Source organism: Drosophila busckii, chromosome 2L (genome assembly GCF_011750605.1).
Source record: "Drosophila busckii strain San Diego stock center, stock number 13000-0081.31 chromosome 2L, ASM1175060v1, whole genome shotgun sequence".
NCBI classification, from domain to species: domain Eukaryota; kingdom Metazoa; phylum Arthropoda; class Insecta; order Diptera; family Drosophilidae; genus Drosophila; species Drosophila busckii.
In genome coordinates, this window is record NC_046604.1 from 12173165 (window position 1) to 12194133 (window position 20969).

At 40.9% G+C, this 20969-nt stretch overlaps 3 protein-coding genes across 3 annotated transcripts; 1 reads left to right on the plus strand and 2 right to left on the minus strand.

Annotated features, from left to right (window-relative positions):
* Positions 1-88: 88 nt before the first annotated feature.
* On the minus strand, positions 89-649 carry LOC108604861 (zinc finger protein 513-like). Its single transcript, XM_017994483.1, has one exon. The coding sequence runs from the start codon at positions 647-649 to the stop codon at positions 89-91; it is 561 nt and encodes a 186-aa protein (XP_017849972.1).
* Positions 650-789: 140 nt separating this feature from the next.
* Positions 790-3947, plus strand: LOC108596528 (vacuolar protein sorting-associated protein 53 homolog). The gene is made up of 4 exons (XM_017982419.1): positions 790-971; positions 1029-1541; positions 1594-2753; positions 2804-3947. The coding sequence occupies exons 1-4, from the start codon at positions 867-869 to the stop codon at positions 3690-3692; spliced, it is 2667 nt and encodes an 888-aa protein (XP_017837908.1). The 5' UTR covers positions 790-866; the 3' UTR covers positions 3693-3947.
* A 79-nt stretch (positions 3948-4026) lies between these two features.
* LOC108597217 (TNF receptor-associated factor 4) lies at positions 4027-12127 on the minus strand. The gene is made up of 2 exons (XM_017983662.1): positions 11821-12127; positions 4027-5915 (listed from the first exon to the last, which is right to left on the minus strand). Exons 1-2 carry the CDS (start codon positions 12082-12084, stop codon positions 4719-4721), a joined length of 1461 nt encoding a protein of 486 aa, XP_017839151.1. The 5' UTR covers positions 12085-12127; the 3' UTR covers positions 4027-4718.
* Between the last annotated feature and the right edge of the window lie 8842 nt (positions 12128-20969).

Consider the following 20969-nt stretch of genomic DNA (forward strand, 5'->3'; position numbering starts at 1 on the left):
ACAATAAGATTGCATTTTTAACATTTAGAAAATATATGTATATTAAATTAGATTTGTAAAAATATATGTTTGTGTGCATGAATTTAACTTAGGATAGGACCTGCTGATGAATGCGCTTTACATGCCGACAAAGATTGTCCCAGCGTGGCGTGCTAAAGCAGCAGCCAGAAATGACGCAGACATGGAGCAGCAATCCGTTGGAGTTCTCCTCCGCGTGCTTGGCCACGTGCCGCTTTATGTTGTAAGCACGATCCGTGCGATATGTACACTTGTTGCATTCATACTGCACTCGCTTGCCAGCCGCATGGTTATTTCTAGTAACACGCGGCACCTCTACGACAATTTCGTGACCCACTGATATCATTTCCTCCGGCTCAGGTGTTCTCATCTCAGGTACTGGACTTTTCCTTTCATTATGCATTCTCTGCTTGTGACGCATAAGGTTGTCCCAGCGTAAGGTACTAAAGTTGCATTTATTATAACTGCACATGTATTGCAGTTCTGGTGGTGGTCGCTCCAGATGCCTGGCAAGATGCCGAGAAACATTGTAGCCGCGGTTGGTTTTATAGTTACAGTGTGGACAGCTATGAGATTTTCTCGATTTTTCTTTTTTCGTTGCAATGGATTTTTTAGCTTCCGCCTCCTCCATGTTTTCGTTCTTTTTTATATTTAGTTAATGCAACAAGAAATTTATGCAAAATAATAACAAGCATCCGCGCTGTTAAAATAACAGAGCGGTAACAGTTCTTTTTAACAGCTGTTTTGTTCACGTTGCGCTGAGAATGGCAATTGTGAATCGGCAACGAAAATTGTCAACGAAAACAGTAAAAATATAATTAATAGCACTTAAGCGTAAAAAATATACAATGAGCGAGGCTGCAGTGGCCACGGATCAGGATGCCATTGCTGGCCAAATGATAAGCAACAACAAAATACACTTTTCAAAGGAGGTGAAGCAGGTCATAGACAAGGTAATAAAAAAGGCTTCAAAATTTAAGCATATGTATGCTTTAATGGCAGACTTTCAGGTGCTCAAGACGGACGAACAGGATCCCATGGATGCGCCAGACTTTAATACAGTAGAGTACATCAATCAATTGTTTCCAAATGAGCAATCGCTGGCTAATATCGATGAGACAATTGAACGTATGCAGTGTGATGTGTCGCTGATTGATGACAATATTCGTTCTGTGGTGCGGGGTCAAACAAATACGGGTCAGGATGGTCAGCTGGCGTTGTGCGAGGCGCAAAAGGTGATCAGCTCGCTATTTAGTCATATTATTGATGTAAAGACACGTGCCGAGAGAACTGAGGAAATGGTCAAAGAGATTACACGGGATATCAAGCAGCTAGACTGCGCCAAGCGGAATCTTACTTCGGCCATCACGACACTTAACCATCTGCATATGCTTGTGGGTGGAATAGAGAGTCTGAATGAGCTGATAGAGCGGCGTGCCTATGGCGAAATACTAAATCCTTTGCAAGCCATAACCGAAGTCAACCAGCATTTTCAGCAATACTCGGATATAGAAGAAATTAAGGTAAGTAGTCAAACAAAAAATTAAATATTTAGTATAAATACTTGCCTTGCAGAATCTCTCGCAAAGCGTGGACAAAATACAGGTAACACTGGCCCAGCAAATTACAGAGGACTTCAAAGAAGCGTTTGCCAGCAAGCCTACAACCCAGCACAGATTGGGTTTCAATCAGCTAGCTGACGCGTGCAAAGTCATGTCTGTGCTGGATGCCAAGGTGAAGAAGGAACTGCTCAAGTGGTTCATAGCGCAACAGCTGGAGGAGTATATGCAGCTATTCCATGAAAACCAAGACATTGCCTGGCTGGATAAGATAGATAAACGATATGCCTGGCTCAAGCGGCACTTGTTGGACTTTGAGGACAAATATGGCCCAGTGTTTCCACTCAATTGGGAAGTTTCCGAGCGCATAACAGTGGAGTTTTGTCGCCAGACGCGTCAGCAGCTATCGCAAATTATGTCCAAGCGCGCAAATGAAATTGATGTGCGTTTGCTGCTGTTTGCTATCAACAAAACGCAAGCTTTTGAGCAGCTGCTGTCCAAGCGCTTCACTGGCGTCACTCTGGGCGCCAGCACGGCTGAGCAGACACGCGTTTTAACTGCCACGGAGCAGCCCTTAACACAAACTGTATTCCATGATCAGATTGGTCAGTGCTTCAAGCCTCATTTGGACATTTACATACGCAGCATTGATCGCAATCTGGCGGAATTGCTGGAGAAGTTTATCGAAATGTCCAAAGAGCCATACAAGTTTGCCGAGGCCAAGACTACAGTCTATCCCAGCTCTGGTGACTTATTTGTGTTCTATAAGAAATGCATGGTGCAGTGCAATCAGCTGAGCAATGAGCAGCCCATGTATGAGCTCGCTTTGGTCTTTAAGAAATATTTACGTGAATATGCGGCCAAAGTGCTGGAGGGCAGCACACCCAAGCTGGTCACAAGCAGCACCGGCAGTTCCATAGGCAAAAGCGTTTCACTGCTCACGCGTGATATGCAGAATCTATCCACAGCTGCGGGTCAAGTGTTCCACAACTTTTTAAAGGAAGGCGATGTGCAGCGTTTTCAACGCGACGATCTAGTGCGCATTTGCTGTGTGCTAACCACAGGCGAGTACTGTCTGGAGACTGTGCAGCAGCTGGAGGATAAGCTGAAGGAAAAGGTCACAGCGCCCTATGCCAGCAAGATAGATATGAGCGAGGAGAAGGATGTGTTCCATCGGTGAGTTGTCCGCATTAAATTCAAAACAATTCTAATTAATTTTTTTGCAGCATTATATCCAACTGCATACAGCTGCTAGTGCAGGATCTGGAAACTGGCTGCGATGCTTCACTACAAGCCATGGCCAAGGTGCCGTGGCAACAAATAAGCAATGTGGGCGATCAGAGCGCTTTCATTAGCAGCATTTACAGCAATTTTAAGCAAACGGTGCCCACCATACGAGACACTTTGGCCAGCTCACGCAAATACTTTACACAGTTCTGTCACCGCTTTGTGGCTGCTTTTATACCCAAGTTCATCAACGTGCTTTATCGCTGCAAGCTTACCCAATCCGATGGTTCCAATAATGTGCTGGGCTGCGAGCAGCTGCTGCTGGACACGCATTCGCTTAAGACAGCGCTGCTGGAGCTGCCCTCCGTAGGCTCGAGTGTGAATCGCAAGGCGCCCACCAGCTACACCAAGGTGGTGGTCAAGGATATGACGCGCGCTGAAATGATTATCAAGGTGGTCATGACGCCAGTGCAGCCGCCTGCACATTTTACGCAACAAGTGCTCAAGCTGCTGCCGGACATTACCATAGCGGAGTATCAAAAGATTCTGGATATGAAGGCGGTCAAGCGTGTGGATCAGCTGCAGCTTATAGATCTCTTCAAGCACACGGCTTCAGCGGCAGCAGTCAGCGGACTCATCGAACAGCCAACTCAAAGCGAGGAGGAGCCAGTGCCCGCTGCTGAAACTACAGATGAGACGGACACCACGGTTAGCGCCAGCGCTGAGAGCACAACTACCAACACTACTACGACGAGCAGCAGCACGCCCAAGCGCGCGTTTATCTTCAGCGTGGGCAGCTTTACGGGCAACGCAGATCGCAATGCTGACGGCAGCTCACAGACCGGCATACGCAAGCTGGAGAGTCTGCTCAAGAAACGGTTTCCCTAGCCAGATCGATTTTCTGCCTTTTATCCAAACACATTCCAAACACTTTATGATTTCCTTTAAACAGTCGCACGTCCGTTTAGTACATTTTTATTGATTACTAACTTTTAGTTTAAGTGCAAACAAATTTAATTTAAATTTATTATTTATGAGCGAATGCAATAGCTTTAAGTTCAGCTGAAGTTACTTAACGTTAATACGATTGACAAATATTTATTATTGCAATAAAAAAATTTACTTCCAAGTTTAACTTGCAATTATTCAAATTTATTTTAAGCTGCTGCTGTAATTAATAAAAATTTATACAACAAAATTGAAAAATGCATTTGCTGCTTTTTATATTTGTATTTTTATTTCAGTGTTTGACTTGGCATTAAAACATAAACTTAGGCTGACTATATTCAAAGTTGTATACTAGTGTATCTATTAGCTATATATTCATGTTCATGGTACTAATGACTAATGCGTTTGGCTTACGAGCAATGTTAAAAGAACTTATAAAAAATATTTGTTGCAAATGCGTTTTAATGCAGTTTTTTATGTACAAGCAATTTGTTTCATATAACGTATGATCTATAAAATGAAGATCTTTTGAAAGTGTTGACAGACGTCGTCGCCGTTAGATGACGCGCACTATAAATATATATGTATATAAAAAAAAATACAAATGACTTAAGACACAAACTTACACTAAGCTATCAAATTATTTTGTGTTAAGCTTAAATGTTCGGTTTCTATTTGTTTTTTTAAATTTTTTATGTATGGTGTGTATTTGGTTTAATTCCAGCACTGCAAAATGATTAAAATATAATATGTACTTATTATATATATATGTTGACTATATATGACAGCGTGTGGCATTACCAAGGCTCGTTAGCATATGTCAGCTAACAAGGCCCGAAGCGGGCGCTGCTTATGTACAGACTAAGAAATTGGGGGGTGGGGGAAGTGGGTGGCACTCAAGCAGTTAAAATACACAGTATTTAGTAGAGTTGAGTGTGTAGAGACTAAGGCTAAGGCGTAGTCGAATTAGACGGCTACGATTTTGCTGGGATCGACCTTGACACGCAAGAAGACAGTGTCGCCCTTGATGAAGGGTCGACTGTGCAGCAGCTCGTGCGATATGAAACGTGGAAAGCCAAAGCCCAGCTGATCGGGCTCATTGGACGGGCGTTGGAAGTTCTCCCAAGTGGGATCGGGCACAAAGCTTTCGGCTACGCCGCCCTGACCGCTCTGCGCTCCTTGCTCGAATAGCGTAAAGGTAATTGAATGCGAGAAGGGCCACTTGAGCAGCGCATCGTATTCGCCAGGCAGCACTTTGATATACACAGAGACGTGTGTATTCTCGCCTGGGCCGTTGCCATTGAGGAACATGGAGGCCTGCAGCTTGTAGCCATACTGTGAGGTGTAGAAGGGCGGCGAGACGAGCTCGAGGCCGTCTTTGCCGCGTGCCTCGCTCATCTTGGCAGTCCAATCGGTGATCTTCCAGAGCAAGGTGCCTGTGTAGTTGATGGACAGCTTGGAAACGGCAGATTTGAGCATTTGTATTTGCTGTCCCTGGCGCGAGCTGAGCGACACCATTAGCGACAGGTGAGCGGCCGCGCTGCTCTCCAGATGCGCCTCCAGCAGCTGGCGTGGTCCCTTGAAGCGACAGCCCGCCTCCTTGAAGCTGCAGGGCAGCGCCAGCGATTGGCACTCATCGCGCAAATGCGCCTCCAGCTCCCCACGTGCTATGGGACCCGCATCGCAGCGCTGTGGACAGACCAATGGAGTTCTGGGACACTGTGCCGCATGCAGCTGCAACGTATCCGCCGAGAACTCGCGCTGGCAGTGAGCACAGCGACGCAAGCGCTTGGCACAGTCCTTGGACTTGTGCAGGGACATGCGACCGCGCAGCACACGCTGCCCGCACTTGGCCTCGCAGTAGACCGGCTCCTGGCCACAGCTGCCATTATGCTCCTCCAGTCCAGCGCCAGAGAATTCGCTCTGGCAGAACTCGCAGCGCGTGCGCCGCTGGTTGCAGGTGTATTGCAAGTGATCCGTCATCATAATGCGTGGAATCTGTGCGCCACACTTGTTGGGACACTGGGTGGCATCGTGCTTGCATGTGTTCAGATGTCCCTTGAGCTTGCGCAGCTCATCCGACCACTTGCAGCCTTGCTTGTGGTGTATGCAAAAGACCAGCGACCCCATGATCGCCTGCTTGGGATCAGGACCGGGATAGATCTGCAAGAAACAAGAAAGAGAGAATGGAGTTTAGTAATTTATACATCATAATTATTATATAAATTATCTTTTAAGTTCGACTGTTTATAGTTGACATTAAAAAAATATTAAAATAATTAAAAACGTTTGTTTCATTTCTTACAATAACTTTGCTAGCCAGTTAAATTATGTTATTGAGCAGAGAATTTGTTTGCTCTTAAATTTGCTTAACTGCTGGCAAAAATCAGCAAGAAGTTGCCTTTGCCATTGACACATCTGCACTACTTTAAATTGTTGAATCAACACATCTATTTATGATGAGTAGGAGGTGCGTGTATTGGCAGCTCAACACGTGTAAGTAGCTCACAGGCTGATAAGCTAAAGGTTATTAAGGATTTCCTCTGCTTATCGCCGAAGCTAGCTCAACCTGTTTGCTATCGCTTTTCCAGCTTAATTTTCCCATTGAGCTACCTACGGGTTCGGGTCCGCTACCTGCCTCAACTACTATCTCTTGTTATTTTTCTTACGCGTCAACAGTTTACACATGACTGCACTTGTTCTAAGGCAGGCCACGCCTCTTTCTGCATTTCCTGCTTTGACATTTTGGGCCTGCGCCTGCGCGCTGCGCTTTAATTGCAAACCAAGAGCTGCATCCGCCTTGGCATAATAATAAATTGTGCGAAAACATTTATGATTGCCTGGCAAACTAATTAAGGTCGCCCCCAACGGCAGCAGCAGCAGCAGCAACATTAACATGCGAACAATCTATGGCAAACTTATTGTCAGCAAAACTATTTGATAAACTATTAAAAATGTGCCATGACGAGCGATTAATGTTGGCTTCGCTACAGTAAACAAGCGCTATGAACAAAGTGCAAGTACTGTAGCATTAAAATATAAATACTGTAGTCATAAATATGTATTAATAAAAATAAAAAAAATAAAATGTACTTTAAGCTATAAAAATTCTTTAGAATTTACGTCTATTTGTATATAAAATTCAGCAATTTCCAATGAAAGTACTTTGACTGTCACTTGGTTTTTACTGTATTTATGGACACATGTGTGTGCCCTGCCCCTGACTTGCCCCTCATTGTAAGTTGCGTCGCCTAAGCGAGCGTCGCCGCGACATTTCCGGTTGACTCTTTTAATTGACCTTATCTGCAGCTTGGGCTGCAACTGGCGGCGGCGCCCGGGCCCAGAGCGTGGCTTGACTTTTGATAAATGAACATGTCGTCCCGCTGGCTTACACACACACACACACACACACTTAGAATTTGAGTTGAAATGACATCAAAAACGAAGATATAATAAGCAATTAACACATGAGCGGGCATCTCTCAGGCTCATGTCGCTTTTGGAATGGGCGTAGAGCACGAAACAACGAGAAAAATAATTATAAACATATATGTACGTATATTCTTTTATATATGTTTGTATGTAATTCTATGGAATTGCCATTTGCTGGTAATTTCATTTAACGTGAAAACAAGTTTCAGCTGTTTTATGTCAACTTCATAAAAAAATAAAGCAACATTTATTAAATTTTGAACTCTAACTTCAGTTAGGGCCATGGACCAATTAGCAGTTAAGCTTTATAATTTTTCTTATTTTTTTCAGTTTGGGTGCTGCGCCACGCTAATTTCAGGAAGTAACAAGTACAATTTTTTTTCTATATAAATCTGTGTGTGCGTTGGCACTTCAGCATTGCGGCATGCAGCATGCGGCATGTGGCATAAACAAATGCTGCATGTTTACACAAATATTAAATGCATCGGCGTATGAACTTTAATGTTGAGAAGCGCAAGGAGAGGCGACTCTTCATGCTTAGCATGAAAAGATCAAAAGGCCGCAGCTGCATCTGCTTCGTCTTCTTCTGTTTGTCAACGTTGATTTGTTCATTGTAATTGTTTACAAGGAAACCAAAATGGCTTCATAAAGTAATGAGTAATAATAAACAGCCATAGAGAGAGAGACAGAGAGACTAAACAAAATTGCAAAAGTAAAGTATCTGCAACTTCAATTTGAAGTAATAAACAGCTAAATATAAATAAAAAACTTCAGTTGTTTTTTTTTTTATAGCAAATCGAAATAAACAAAAGTTGTTTATTTATTTTAGAAATCTACCTTGAGCCACTTGAATAACTGTTTGGGCGTCTTAACTGCATTGAACTCCACTCGAGTTGTTGGCCAAAAAGCAAACCCATTGAAAAATTCACAACCAGCTTGTGTGGATTATATAAAATCACAATTAATTTGAAATTCAATTTGCGTGAAAGCCAGCAGACAAAACTACAAGTAGCTGTAATTAAGCAACAACAAAGGCAGCAGCAAGGGGGAGCTGGAGTGTGCGAGAGAGAAGGCAACAACGGTTATGCACAGAGGCAGGCATTTGTTTTATTTTTATGAGCCACAATGAGGCACTTGGCTGCACTTGTGGCAAGCGGCAGGCGGCAGCAACATTTTTATAATTTTAGACAACAAAATTATGCGTGTTCGATTTGGAATGACGGGAGCATTGAACGCTTGGCATGGGTCCCACAATTTTTATAGAGTATATAGCCGAAGTATTTACCGATTAGTTTACCAAAGTTCAAGGCGGAGAGAAGCTATTAAAAAAAGTTTATTTCTGCTTGTAGCCAACGCAATGTTTATGTTTTTATAACTTTGGGGCAGCAACTATTTATAGCAGCTGCGCTTGTGGCAACTTGCAAGCGTGGGAACATGCAGCGTTTAAACAAACTTTTATTAACTACAAAGTGTGACAAAAAGCTTTCAGTTGTTGCAGTTATTGTTACAATTTATATGAAATTATGGCTAATAGTCACGACTTTCTTTTCATTTTTGTTGACGGCTGCTGTTAAACTAAAAGATCAACACCATTTGTTGTTACAACTCCAGCTGTGCCACAAATTGTGGTGTTAGCGGCTATTATAACTGCGCTGCATGCCACTTCCGCTGCCTGCTGCCGCATGTGGCATGTGCAGCAGTTTTGTTGACAACACGCACCAAATAAATAAATTGAGTTTACTTTAACAAATTTCAAATCAAAATTGTGCTAAATGTTTATATTTGAAATTAACGTTCAGTTAGTAGTAGAGCAAATATTTAACTAAAGCAAAAGCTTCCCACAGTGCCAGCTACGCCCTAATTTGTGGGCGTGTGCGCTGACCTAATAAACTGAATGTTCGCTGCTTTTTTATCAATTGTATTAAAAATGCAAACGCTGGCAAAAGTTTCAAATGTGCATAAAAAGTAATTGAAGCAAAAAGAAAACAGCTGATGCGCAGTTTTTTTCTTAAATGAATTTCACAAAGAGTTGCAAGAAAAATAATAATGGTAGACACACACACACACACATATACACAATGATATAGGCAGCTGCAAAAAAATTGAAAACAAAACAACTGAAGACAGACAAACAAGTTTTTTCATGATGGCAAGAGCATAACTTGAAAGAGCGCAAGAGCAGCTGATTTAACAAAAGAGCAGGTAAAGCAACAAAGCGCGCTCTGCACCTGCGCACGCATACACGCTCACGCTCTCTTTAACACACACACACATTGCATTGCTGCTTTGCTTTACTTTTTTTTCGCTTGCTGCTGATTTCGAGCGTTAACAGTTAAATTACAAATATCAAATTGTTCTACATATTTGACGACAACAGCAGCCAAAGCAGCGCTGCAACTGCGCAGTTTGGCAATCTTTTTTGCCGAGCTAAGCATGCATCTTTATATTATGAGCAAGAGGGAGCGAGAGAGCGTGAGGAAGAACTGAGCAGCTGTTTTGTAATTTGTTTTTACCTGTACAGCGCTGTTTATAAATTTTTTATGTAATTTCTTGGCAGCTGCTACAGCTACAGGAAGCGTCAACATTGCTGATGGCTCAAAAAACATTTTAGCCTTTTTTTGTTTTGAGCGCTCGTCGTGAATTAACAAAAACAATACGTAATATTTTTAGCTGCTTTAAGCTATATTTTTAGCAAGTGCTGCCTAATTTTGTTAAACTATTTGCTTACTTCATTATATTTAATAATAAAGCACAGTTCGTTTGTTTTTTTTTTTGCAGCCCTGTCGTTATTCACAAAGTGAAAACAGTTGACGCAGCGCTGCTCAAAAATTCACCCATAAACAACAAAAAGCTGAAAATGTGTCACTAACATTAACAGCTGAGTGCGAAGTGAGCTAAGCTCTGGATATAAACCTATATAGCAAGTTTATGCCAATGTGTGTGTGTGTGCCACTTGCCACTGCTGCATGCAACTTGCAGTGTGGGAAAAAAGCAGCAGCTGGCGGCTGCTGCGAATTCCTTTGGGGGCAAGGCGGAAATGGAAATGCTTGGGCCAGCAGCGGACATTGCAACTTAAGAGATGTTGGCCCAAGTGGCGCTGCTGTTACCGTTGCCGTTGCAAAATATGTGTGGCATGCCACGAACGAGACGCCCGCGCTCGCAGTGGGCAACCTGGTTAACTGGTTTACCTTTGGCCAAGGATGTTTGCGCTTGGAAAAGTTGTTTGAGCGGCTTTTCCAGCGAGGCGCACAAATAACTTCAAGCCATGGCTCAAACACGTTTGGGCCAAATGGCAAATCGGCTTAGATATTTTTTGACTTATATAAGCGCATTTTGTTTTTGTTGTTGCTGTTCACTAACGGTAAATGGTTGCGCTTCATTGGGCAGACGACGCCTTTCAACTTTGGCATTTGCTGCAAGTCGAGAGCTCAGCGCTTGAAGGGAATGGGAGAAGCGAGTGAGGGGGCAGTGCATCCGTTATAACGGCAGCGGCGCCTAAGTTGCTAGTCACGATTTTATAGTCGACTACTGTAAAGTGTGGCATATGCTCACGCTTGTTGTTGTTGCTTTTGTTGTTGCTGTAATTTGTTATTTGTTGTTGTTTTTGTTGTTGCCACGCTAGTTGCCACCATGTTGTCGTGGCCAGAGCACTAGGTGTGGCAAATGCTAGAAATATGATTAAACTATGCAAAATCTAGAGAAACTCTTAAGTATGGGCAGTTAGCATATTTTAGCAAAGACTTTGTTTGCTAACAAAAACAGAAAAAACAATGAATTAATATTTTAATAATTATGCATATTTACATTTTGGCTTAAGCCTTATTTATTTAATGGTTTATCTTGCTGTGCGCTTTGTTTATTTTTAATCAAGCCCATAACATTTATATATTTTAATTCCTTCAAGTGTGAGAATCTTAAATATTTTTATAACAAGCGCTATTTACATTTCGGAATTTCTCGTTTTACTGTGAGAATTTTCCCATTGATATCAGCAGATCATATCGGAAACATTTCTTGCCTGCCTAGACAAATAGTTTTCACTTGCAAGTTGAAGCGAAGTTTGTTTTATAGTTGATTTCGTTGATTTGGTTGCTTTTTTCCCAGCCTGCACTTATAAAAATACAAAACTATTCCATATGCTGGACACATGTGTCGTTGTCAACTGTTTACTGCTCCTCACTCCCTTCACCCTTGGTCGCTTCCCTGGGCAAACATAATTCCCAGCGTTGTTCAAGCGTGGCGACATCCTGTTTGCTTTTCAGATTTTTTTTTTCAATATTTTTTCTACCACATGTGTGCGTAATTGCTTTATATGAAGCTGGCTTTGAGCCAATTGCGTCTTTTGGCCATACGGCGCTCTCTGCTGCTTTTGTTATCTGCTCGGCTTATCTTTTGTTCAGTGGAATTTATATGGGGGCTTACTATCAGCGCCCACTGTTTATTTATTAAACTGATTGATTGTTCTATGCGTCTAATCCGCAGTTACAGTTATTTAAATGGGTCATTGGAGCTTTATCTTGCTTATCAGCAAACTTCATCTATCTTTCTCTTTCGCTCTGAATATTTGCGCAGCTGCTGCAGCAAATTCTTGCATTCGCTCTTTACACTATTTTCTTTTTTTTTTAGCTGTACTTACAATCTGTTCCAGTTCCGTTATGGGCATATTATTGTTGTTCGGTGTGGGCGAATTGTGTGAAGCTGCCGACGAGTGTGAGGAGGAGACTGTCGACGAGGAGGAGCGTGAGGTGGCGCAGTTGCCATGTCCTTTGGTTTTATTGCGCGGCGGCGTTGGTGGCGGCACTGGACTGGCCAGTGTGCTGCAATCCTTGGAGTTGCGATTGGGTGACAGACGTGAGGGAAAACTCAACGTCTTGGTCCACTGTGCTAAGCTGCGCACCATTTTAGCTTTGTTTATAATCCGCAAATGTTTTAATTAACAATTGTTTACAATTTGTTTTGGTTTAATTGTTTTAAGCACACATTATTTGTTTGTTTGCACTAAAATATATTTATTATATTTTTCAAACACGCGTCACAAATGTATAAGCACTTTATTTTGCAAGTTATTATTGAACGAACGCACGAGCTAAATGAACCGCTTGCGTCGCTGTTTAAAAAGCAACTGAATTTACGTTGTGAGCTGTAAGTCTTAACAGCAGCTAGCCCGGCAAGCAGAGAGAGAGTGCGCGCTCTCACTAACTAACATACACGCTCTCACCCTCGCAGCTGCTGCTGCTACTGGCGCGCAAGCGAGACGCAGCGACGATCAACAGCGCTTGAGAGCGAGAGCGTGTGCGCAGCTGTTAACGACTGCTTGCATTTTAGTATTTACATGAAGAGAGAGCGTAACTGGCGCTCTCTCTCTCTCTTCGTATGCAGTTTGATGAATTAATGAAATTGGCACGCAGACCAAAGCGCCTTTGGGCTGGACAATATAATGAGCGTAATTTAAAGAATTTTGTGTGTATATGGCAAATTTAAAGTTATATTTATATAAAAGCAGCCACCCTTAACACTTTCCAAGCCATTTGGCAATAGAACACTTTTTGAGTTAACATTAGTCGTGTGAGTTTAAAACTACCAAACATGCTCTAATGATGGCAACAAGCCAAGCCAAGAGCTGCAATTACAGCAAACGTAGCAGCGAAATGGAGAGTATAAAAATTATAAGCAGCTGCTGCTAATGTTGCTATTGAAGCTAAAAAGGGTGATGTCAATTATACCAAAACACACTTCCGTCTGGCCACATACCAAAGACCCACGCAGCAACAAAAACACACACAGAGAGTCAGAGATAGGCCACATATAAAAAAACCGGCAACAACGGCCTTGCCAAGGTTGACTGAGCATGTTGCCGAAAAAGAAATAACAACAACAGCAGCAGCAGCAGCAACTTTTCTTGCTACAAAGAGAAGCTGTCTGGTGAGAGTACAGAAACTGGCTCTCCGCTCTCTTGCCAAGCTCAGCTTGGAAAGCAATTTCAGCAACTTGAGCAATGAGTACACGCAGCTTCAACTATTTTTAAATTTCGCTTTAGCTACGCTTCGTTTATTATTTTGAACAAACATGCTGTTAATTAATTTTACTGCCGCACAGATTTGCCGCCAAATACCAGGCCACAGACATATGTCGGCCATATCGAATGCAGATGCCTCTAGCTGCAATTGCAATTGCAGTTTTTACCAATCAGTTGCACAGCCTTTGTGTCCTGTGCTCAAAATGAGAGCATTGTGTGGTCGTTGCTTACCTAGGAAATGCCAAAAAAGATATTGGGAAATATGTCCCACGGGCAGCTGTTTTTGGATCGAACAATGCTTATTGACAGTTTTTCCAAAAGGTGTTGCAGACAAAGAACAAAGCAAAAGAGATACGGCAATTGTTGCTAACATATTTAGAGAAATACATATTCTCCTATTTCCGCAAAGAATTTGATATTTTGTAACAAAAGTTATTAGCGCTGATATGATTTCAATAGAATGAAAAAATGTTTCTGTTGCGCTTAAGTTTTTTTTTAGCTCATGTTAAATACATAAACACAGTCACTTAAATCAAAACTAAAATAGCAGCTAGCTATGTTAAGCCCACAAGCCAATTTTATTTTAACTCGCAAATTTGATTTTCACTTTTAAGCTCAAACAGTTTTTTATTTTGGCAGCCACATCCGTTAGACATAAAACGTTTCCTCAGCCACTTACAAAACCGTTTTAAGCTAATTTGCCTAATTAACAGCACAAGATCAAGCTAAGTGGAATTTTCTCTGTGGGCGTGTTGCGCCCAACTACGATTAATCTTTGCTTAAGCATTTAAACAAGAAATCACAACAAGTGTGCAATGGGCTTAAATATTTGTGCTGGATGCTGATAATGATTGCATTGCATTCGAATCTTGCTTTTGTTTTACTTTTTTTCAGAATAAATACATTTAGCGGCTTATCTAAATTCCCAAAAATTCAGTTGTTGTTTATCTTTGTTTTTTTCTGGGTGCTGTGTGCGGGCATAACAAGCGCTTTGTTTACAATTTTTTTCTTTTTTGTTTTTCAAATCAACACCTCGGGTATCAATTACCCAAAAGGCCTGAGACACTGACTCAGAGACTAAGACTAACGCTATGCCTTTCTCAGAGCCCGCCAGGCTTTGCTTTATATACACTAATTAAAGTGTGACCGAGCGTACAGCAGCACATTCCTTGCCGGCAAATGTAAATCTTCTATGCTATTTATTTATGATCTTGTATTATGCAACTCAGAGTGCAAGTCACACCAACACACCCACAGAGAGAGAGAGAGAGAAAGCGGCAAATCTCTGGACAACCGCACACGCCGTGCTCGCGTCCCTTGAAGGTCTTGCTCTTGGTTCGGTCTCGGTCTGGGTCTGGGTCTGGCATTAGTTGCGGCTAGTTAGCAATGCAAAATATATATATATATATATATATATATGAGCAGCGCTCTGAGTAGTTTATAGCAGTTGATTTTCTGGGAATGAGTGCATGCCCAAGAGGCTGTTGCTTGATTACTTAGCCACGGAGCTGTGCAAAATCAGCTAACGGTTAAATTATTGGCATTAAAATGTTGCAAAAGTTTAATGAGTGCCTTTAATAAGAGCAACAAGTGCTAGTAACAAATAATTAAAGCTAAGTATAAAAACTATACTATATTTTTATTCGATATAAAGCATGTAAAAAAAAGTTTACTCGAGTTTTCTTGTAACTTCTAAACTCAATTTATTGCTAACTTAATTAGTTTATTTTGTGTAGCTGCTTACTTAAATAAATTCTAGTAAAAAGTCGTTATAACCATTATTGTCTTATTTATCTGTAGTTATATACACAGATCTGTCCTGCGTCTTAATTTCCGCTATCTTTAATCCAACTAGGATACATTGAAGTGTGACCCCTCAACTGTCTAATGCAGTTCTAGCCATAACTAGACTCGTCAGCTCATTAGCTGTTATAAATGTGAATAGCACACACACATATTTGTTGCATAGATAAGGCAAACAAGTCGAGAGCGCATTCAACTAAGAACTTTAAATGACAGGCACCTGCCACAATGGCCTTTTGGTCGTTTATGGTGCATGCAACTTCATTAGAATTAGCGCCTTGTAGTATGCGAGGAATGCGCTTACATGTAAATATTTAAGGTTGAATGAATGTCTTGGCAGTGGCGCCTGTTTGCGCAACGGAAACAGCTGCCGCTGCCACTGCCGCAGTTGCAACATGAAAAACTCTGCATCAAAGTCACATTAATTAAACTAAAAACACGCGTAGTAATATTTTACAATTTTTTTTTACTTAGACGCTATGAGTCAAGCTAGTTTTTGTTGTGGTTGCAACACATGACTCAGTGGCATATTGATTGGTTAAGTGGAGCAACTTGCAGCACGTATGCGCGTTGCGCGTTGCAAGTGTGAGAAACCATGCCACACGGACTGTAAATTCGGGCGCTTAATGCTTTTCTCAGCTCATTTGCCACTTGTGCCTCTTGGCTGACTTTTATTTTTGCAACACTTTCACCTCAGCATCAGATTTGGCACGTAAATGAGCAGATAAAACCAAAGAAAACATTAGTTAAAAATCCATTAGACTTCACTCCGCACATATATCATTTTTTTCTCTTCACTATGCAGCTGATTGGTAAATCAGTCAAAGTCTTGTATATTTTTTGCTTGGGGTTCTGCTGACATTTGTCATCTATGCGATGTTCGTTGACCTCAATTGTTTTTGTTTTTTTTTTTTATGCCTAATTCACTTTCATTGCTTTTTATATAGTTTTTTGTTGTTGTGTTGGTTTTGATTAAGTTGTGTCATGCAACGTTGATTTAATTATCTTCTTTAGCTTTGGTTTTCCATTGTCGGAGACTTCAGCTAATGAGGAAGTGCTGTGAAATTTTGAACTGACTTTTTGTTGAGTGAAAAGCTTCAAACACTCTGCCACATAATATGACAATAATAGAAAGTTGTCTATAACTAACTGCCTAACAATAGCAAAGCACACACATACACACACGTGTGTGTGTGTAGGTCTGTTCATCATCTATTCAAGATCAAGATGTTATCGATGCATGTGCAAAGCGCCATGAAGTTGCTGCGAATTATTATTCCAAGTGTACAATGGTAAACATTTTTATAACCATGACAAAATCTAAAATATATGCTAAATTACTACATGCATATTTAAATTCGAATAAAACAAAGATCCATCAGTAAAGACATGACTAATTTTACATATTGTATAATAATTTAATTGGCAACAAATATGCATAATTTTTAAATTTAATTCGATTTGCAAAATGTATTTCTTTCTCTAACATTTCTATCTAATTTTAATAGCTTTGAAAAATGTATAAAATTAGTTTAACTTTAAAGAGTTTTGTTAACTCGTTTAAGAGTTAAGTGTTTGCTATTTTTAAAATATTTTAAAAAGTATTTATGCTTGAACTGGCAGTAAATTGACATGTTACTAAATAAATGTTTATCATATGCTACCGCTTGCTGTGCACAGCAGCCACATGCAGCATGCAGCATGCCGCACATGCACCCAAATGTGTGCTAAACATGTCCTGCAGGACTTTCCGTTAAACACACGCTGCGTGGTGATAAAGTCAAGTGCAGGCCACAGCAAATTCCAGCTAAAAAGCTGCTAATGGCAAACAGAGACGAGCGAGAGCGAGAGCGAGAGCGAGAGCGAGAGAGTGAGAAAAACCCGAGAGATTGCGGCTGGGGTTACGTTTGAGGTTCATTCACCAGTTGGTTAGTTGTCGCTTTGTCTTGGGACTACCTGAGGCAGCGTTTTGGGTTTCATTTCGGAATGATTTCCGCTGCATACGATTATAATAAATAGCAAAGATAACAGAAATGCGCAAAAGTTTTGTATTTATAATCAACTCAAACTCATTTCAAATGCAATTTTCGCATATAAATTTAACAATAACACTTTTGTACAAATCTAAGCGCTTCGCTCGCTTTGAGTTTCTCTCTCGAACTCATGTGGGCTGACAACGAAAAATTATTTAAATGCCAAACAATTTCCTTTAGACGCGGCTTAAGACGCAAGCGTGGGAGCTTTTGTTTAAAAAGATATGTGCTCAGCTACTATTTTGTATATTATTATACGTTTATTATAGACTACAAATAAAAAATAAACTGCTGCGCTGTGGCTGTTGATATTTTGTCTATTGACAATTGCGCCGCTCTTTGCGCTTCTCATTTCAACGTGTGCTGCATGCTAATGAATGAAGAACAATTCACACTCCACCCCACACTCAAAACTCTTGCCCTGGTTACAACTGTTCACGTTTGTGTGAGCTGTGAATTTGCGGCACTTATGAGAAAAACAACAAAATATAGAAACAAACTTTGAACACAAAGCCGTTTATTATAGTATATGAATATATGTTTAGCTTTGGCAGCTCACGTTTTAATTTTTTTATAATGTCACTAATTTATTGTACGTGCTGCAGCACTACACATGACAAAAATCGAATTCGAGCCCCAACTGTGGAACCCTACGCGACCCATTTAGGTGTTTTTTTTTCATAATAATCTAGGGCCCAAGCTGTGGGGTGAGGTAGGCGGTCGCTCTCTGTTTTTCTGTTTGCATTTGAATGCGAGTGCGCTGAACCTCAAAAACCTTTTTGGAAGTTTGTCTGATTCTTTGGTGTTCACTTTGTCAATTCGAAAATTGGACAGCTGACATTAATGTGGTTTATTAAAATGCTACAATTGTTTTTTTGTAATAATAGAACTTGCAGTTGTAAAGACATAATTAACTTTCACACGCTTTGAAAATAGAAAGAAATTGCATAAAATGTTAAACTTAGAAAAATGAAGTAGAAGTTAGAATGAGAAGTTTTTCTATTTTATACTAATCAAAGCTTTTGCTATCTGCTATCTGCTGCCCACACATAAATCAAATAATTAAAGACAAATTCAAATTAAGCAAACATTTACTTTTGAGCTGCGAGCCCTTAAAAGTGCCAAGCAGTTGTTAATTTATGTTTGAACTCTGTGCACGCAGTCGTAACCTCAAGCAAACAAGTGCCGCAGGCGCTGATAAGACGCTAATCAAAAACTAGAGTGCGCTTGTGGCTGCCACACAGTGGCAACTTGTCAAATATTTGTCATCAGCGATTTCGATTTCAAGCTGCAGCCATAAAAATATTTGATTTCTGATTGTAAGAAAGTCTTGTCTAATGTTTGACTTGCACTTTCCACACCAGAGATTAGAGCTGCTTTGAACTCTCGGGGTTCAGTAACTTGTGCCACAGCTAATTGCAACATGAGACTGTCAGTCAATGCAACTATTAGAGATCGATCTGTCTCGCTCTGTGTTTGCCACACGCTTGTGGTCAAATGAAATCGAATCAAAGCTTGCAGCATTGTAATGATGCCACCTCGCACAAACATAACGTGCAACGCATTCGAGCGTGGTAATTTGCAATCTTATGCGTTTTACACGCGACTCTGCCACATGCAACTGCAACTGCCACTGCAATCGAAGCTGCTGCTGCTGCTGCTGCCACATGGCAAGACAGCATTGCTGCTGCCTTTGCGGTTGCCCAGTCTCTGTTGTTTACAACTCTCAAATGACGCTCCCGAGGCGCTGAGCTTCTATAGTAGATCTCCTCGTATGTTATGTGTGCAATTTGGCTTCGCCTTAGATACTTATTAGCTGGAAATGACTGCAGTTTAGTTAATTTCAGACTCGGACTCTGTTCTGTCTAGCTTAATATGGTCAAGTGTGTAAAATTGTTGAGACGTGTGCGAAAAGTTTCGTTGACTTTGGCAAACAATTTAGAGCAAATGTTATAAATTTTTTTTTAAATGAAAAGCCAGAATAAGCAATTTTGACAATTCTGGGTTAGAGTTTTGTATGCATGTAGTTTAATTTTAAATGTTTTTCAATAATATTTTAAATATAATTTTCTTAAGCAGCAAATCTTCAAAACATGCCCAATCTTTGTCTATCGCTGCCAACTGTACAGCCTTGGCATCCTTTTGACAGGAAACAGCCTTAACATGAGGTCGCGTTCGAAATCCAACAACATGTCATTGATTATATACAAACTATATGTATACATGCTTATCAACTTGCCGTCATCGCAGCACAGGCAGCAGCAGCAATGAAATTACTTTCAATTAAAGTGCAGGACGCGTCCTTAAAGACAGCGCCGAACCCAAACACACGGCAGATGTTTCCAGCGCCCAAGCATCGAGGTAGAGAAGAAGAAAAACCTGTGCCAGCTCCAAAACAAAAGGCGAACGCCTGTCGAACGCTGAGACGAGCGCGCCAAATGTAAAAATATATACAGCAAGGACCAATGCAAGGACAGCTGCAGAGCTACAAATATGCTGAGCTGTACCTAAGACTAGAGCGAGAGCTGGCAGCTGTTTTCGCTTGGGTTTGCTTTTTCAAAAGACATTCCAAAGCAGGTCAATGCCTGTAAGGATGCGCTGCGCTGCGTTGGTCCTGCGCGCCTTTAAGAAAAATGTATCTGTAAGATACAGGCAGCCAGGCAGCTGGCACACTTGAGCTGTTTATACTACGATTTATGCTGCTTCTCCTTGTTTCTCTTTGCTAAAAGTGGTTGCCACTGGCTCGAATTACCAGCTCGAAGACACCCCAAAGATTGAGGTAGACATAGTTATAAAGATATTCCTGTTTTGTTTATAAATAGCTTTGGGGCATGAATTGTTGTTGTTGTTGTTTCTGGCTGTTGCTAAAAGATTTTTATTGTTACGGCACGACTTTCTTGTCAAAAACTTTTTATATGCACACATGCATGCAAAGCGTATCAATGTAATCTGAGTCCATCCAACCCCAAATATGGCCATACGCTTTATAAACATTATTTTGATTAATTAGGCTGAGCTAGCAACGCAGGTAGCTTTGTACTATTTATCTTGAGATCTCCTCTTCTAATAAATGAATGCCTAGCACTAATTTGTAATTCAAATGCTTTTTGCATATGAACAATTACTCTTAAGGTTTCGGTCTATTTGGATATAATGCACTCACCTCTTCATAGGTATTCTCCCTTGAACTCGACTGTGTGCTGCTTGCAATTGAACGACGAAACATTTCGCTGTTGTATAGAAATTCAAAGGAAAATTATTAATGAGTTGAAATATTATTACTAGAATTACAAATCAAAGTTTTATGAAATTCGAATTAATTCATGTATTTTCAGCTTTTAAATTCTAGTATTATTTACAAATAGAAAGTGTTTGACCTCACGCTGAGTTTATATGCGAATTTTAATTTCTAACGATTCATAAAATTATAATTTATTTCATTAGTTTTAAATTTGCTTTAGCTAATTCCCATAGCGCTCCCTACTCTTTTTTTGGTGACACGTTGAATATGAATAAATTGCAATTAGCGATCGCTTGAATCGCATTATGCGATGTAATGCCCACTCACGATTCACGCATAAACAATTAGCATAATTTGTTAATAACCACCAGCAGCAGTACGCAGAATTTTTTTGATAACATGCTTGACAAAATAAACATGTACAATAAAACAGAAACAGCAAACAGCGAATAAAAAACAACATATCGTAAATGTTTGCTTACCTTAAGCGCTGGCAAGTGGTGGGCGTAGGCGTTTGAGTGGGCGTGTTGACAGTGAGATTGGTCCTTGAATCGCTTAGATGGGCGATCGAGTTGCACAGACTATTGTTGTTGTTGTTGTTCAGCTTGGTCGTGTGGCCGGAGGCAGCAGCAGCTAAGACCGTGGCGGGCATCTTGCGAGCTTCGATCTGCCCAAATATGGCGCCTCTCATT

What these genes read in the sequence shown, in the direction of transcription:
- LOC108596528 (XM_017982419.1), top strand. Translation starts at nt 867, where the DNA reads ATGAGCGAGGCTGCAGTGGCCACGGATCAGGATGCCATTGCTGGCCAA. An exon ending in TGAAGCAGGTCATAGACAAG is followed by an intron (nt 972 to 1,028) that starts GTAATAAAAAAG and finishes GCAGACTTTCAG; the next exon opens with GTGCTCAAGACGGACGAACA. An exon ending in GAGAAGGATGTGTTCCATCG is followed by an intron (nt 2,754 to 2,803) that starts GTGAGTTGTCCG and finishes ATTTTTTTGCAG; the next exon opens with CATTATATCCAACTGCATAC.
- LOC108604861 (XM_017994483.1), bottom strand. Translation starts at nt 649, where the DNA reads ATGGAGGAGGCGGAAGCTAAAAAATCCATTGCAACGAAAAAAGAAAAA.
- LOC108597217 (XM_017983662.1), bottom strand. Translation starts at nt 12,084, where the DNA reads ATGGTGCGCAGCTTAGCACAGTGGACCAAGACGTTGAGTTTTCCCTCA. An exon ending in TAACGGAACTGGAACAGATT is followed by an intron (nt 5,916 to 11,820) that starts GTAAGTACAGCT and finishes TGTTTCTTGCAG; the next exon opens with ATCTATCCCGGTCCTGATCC.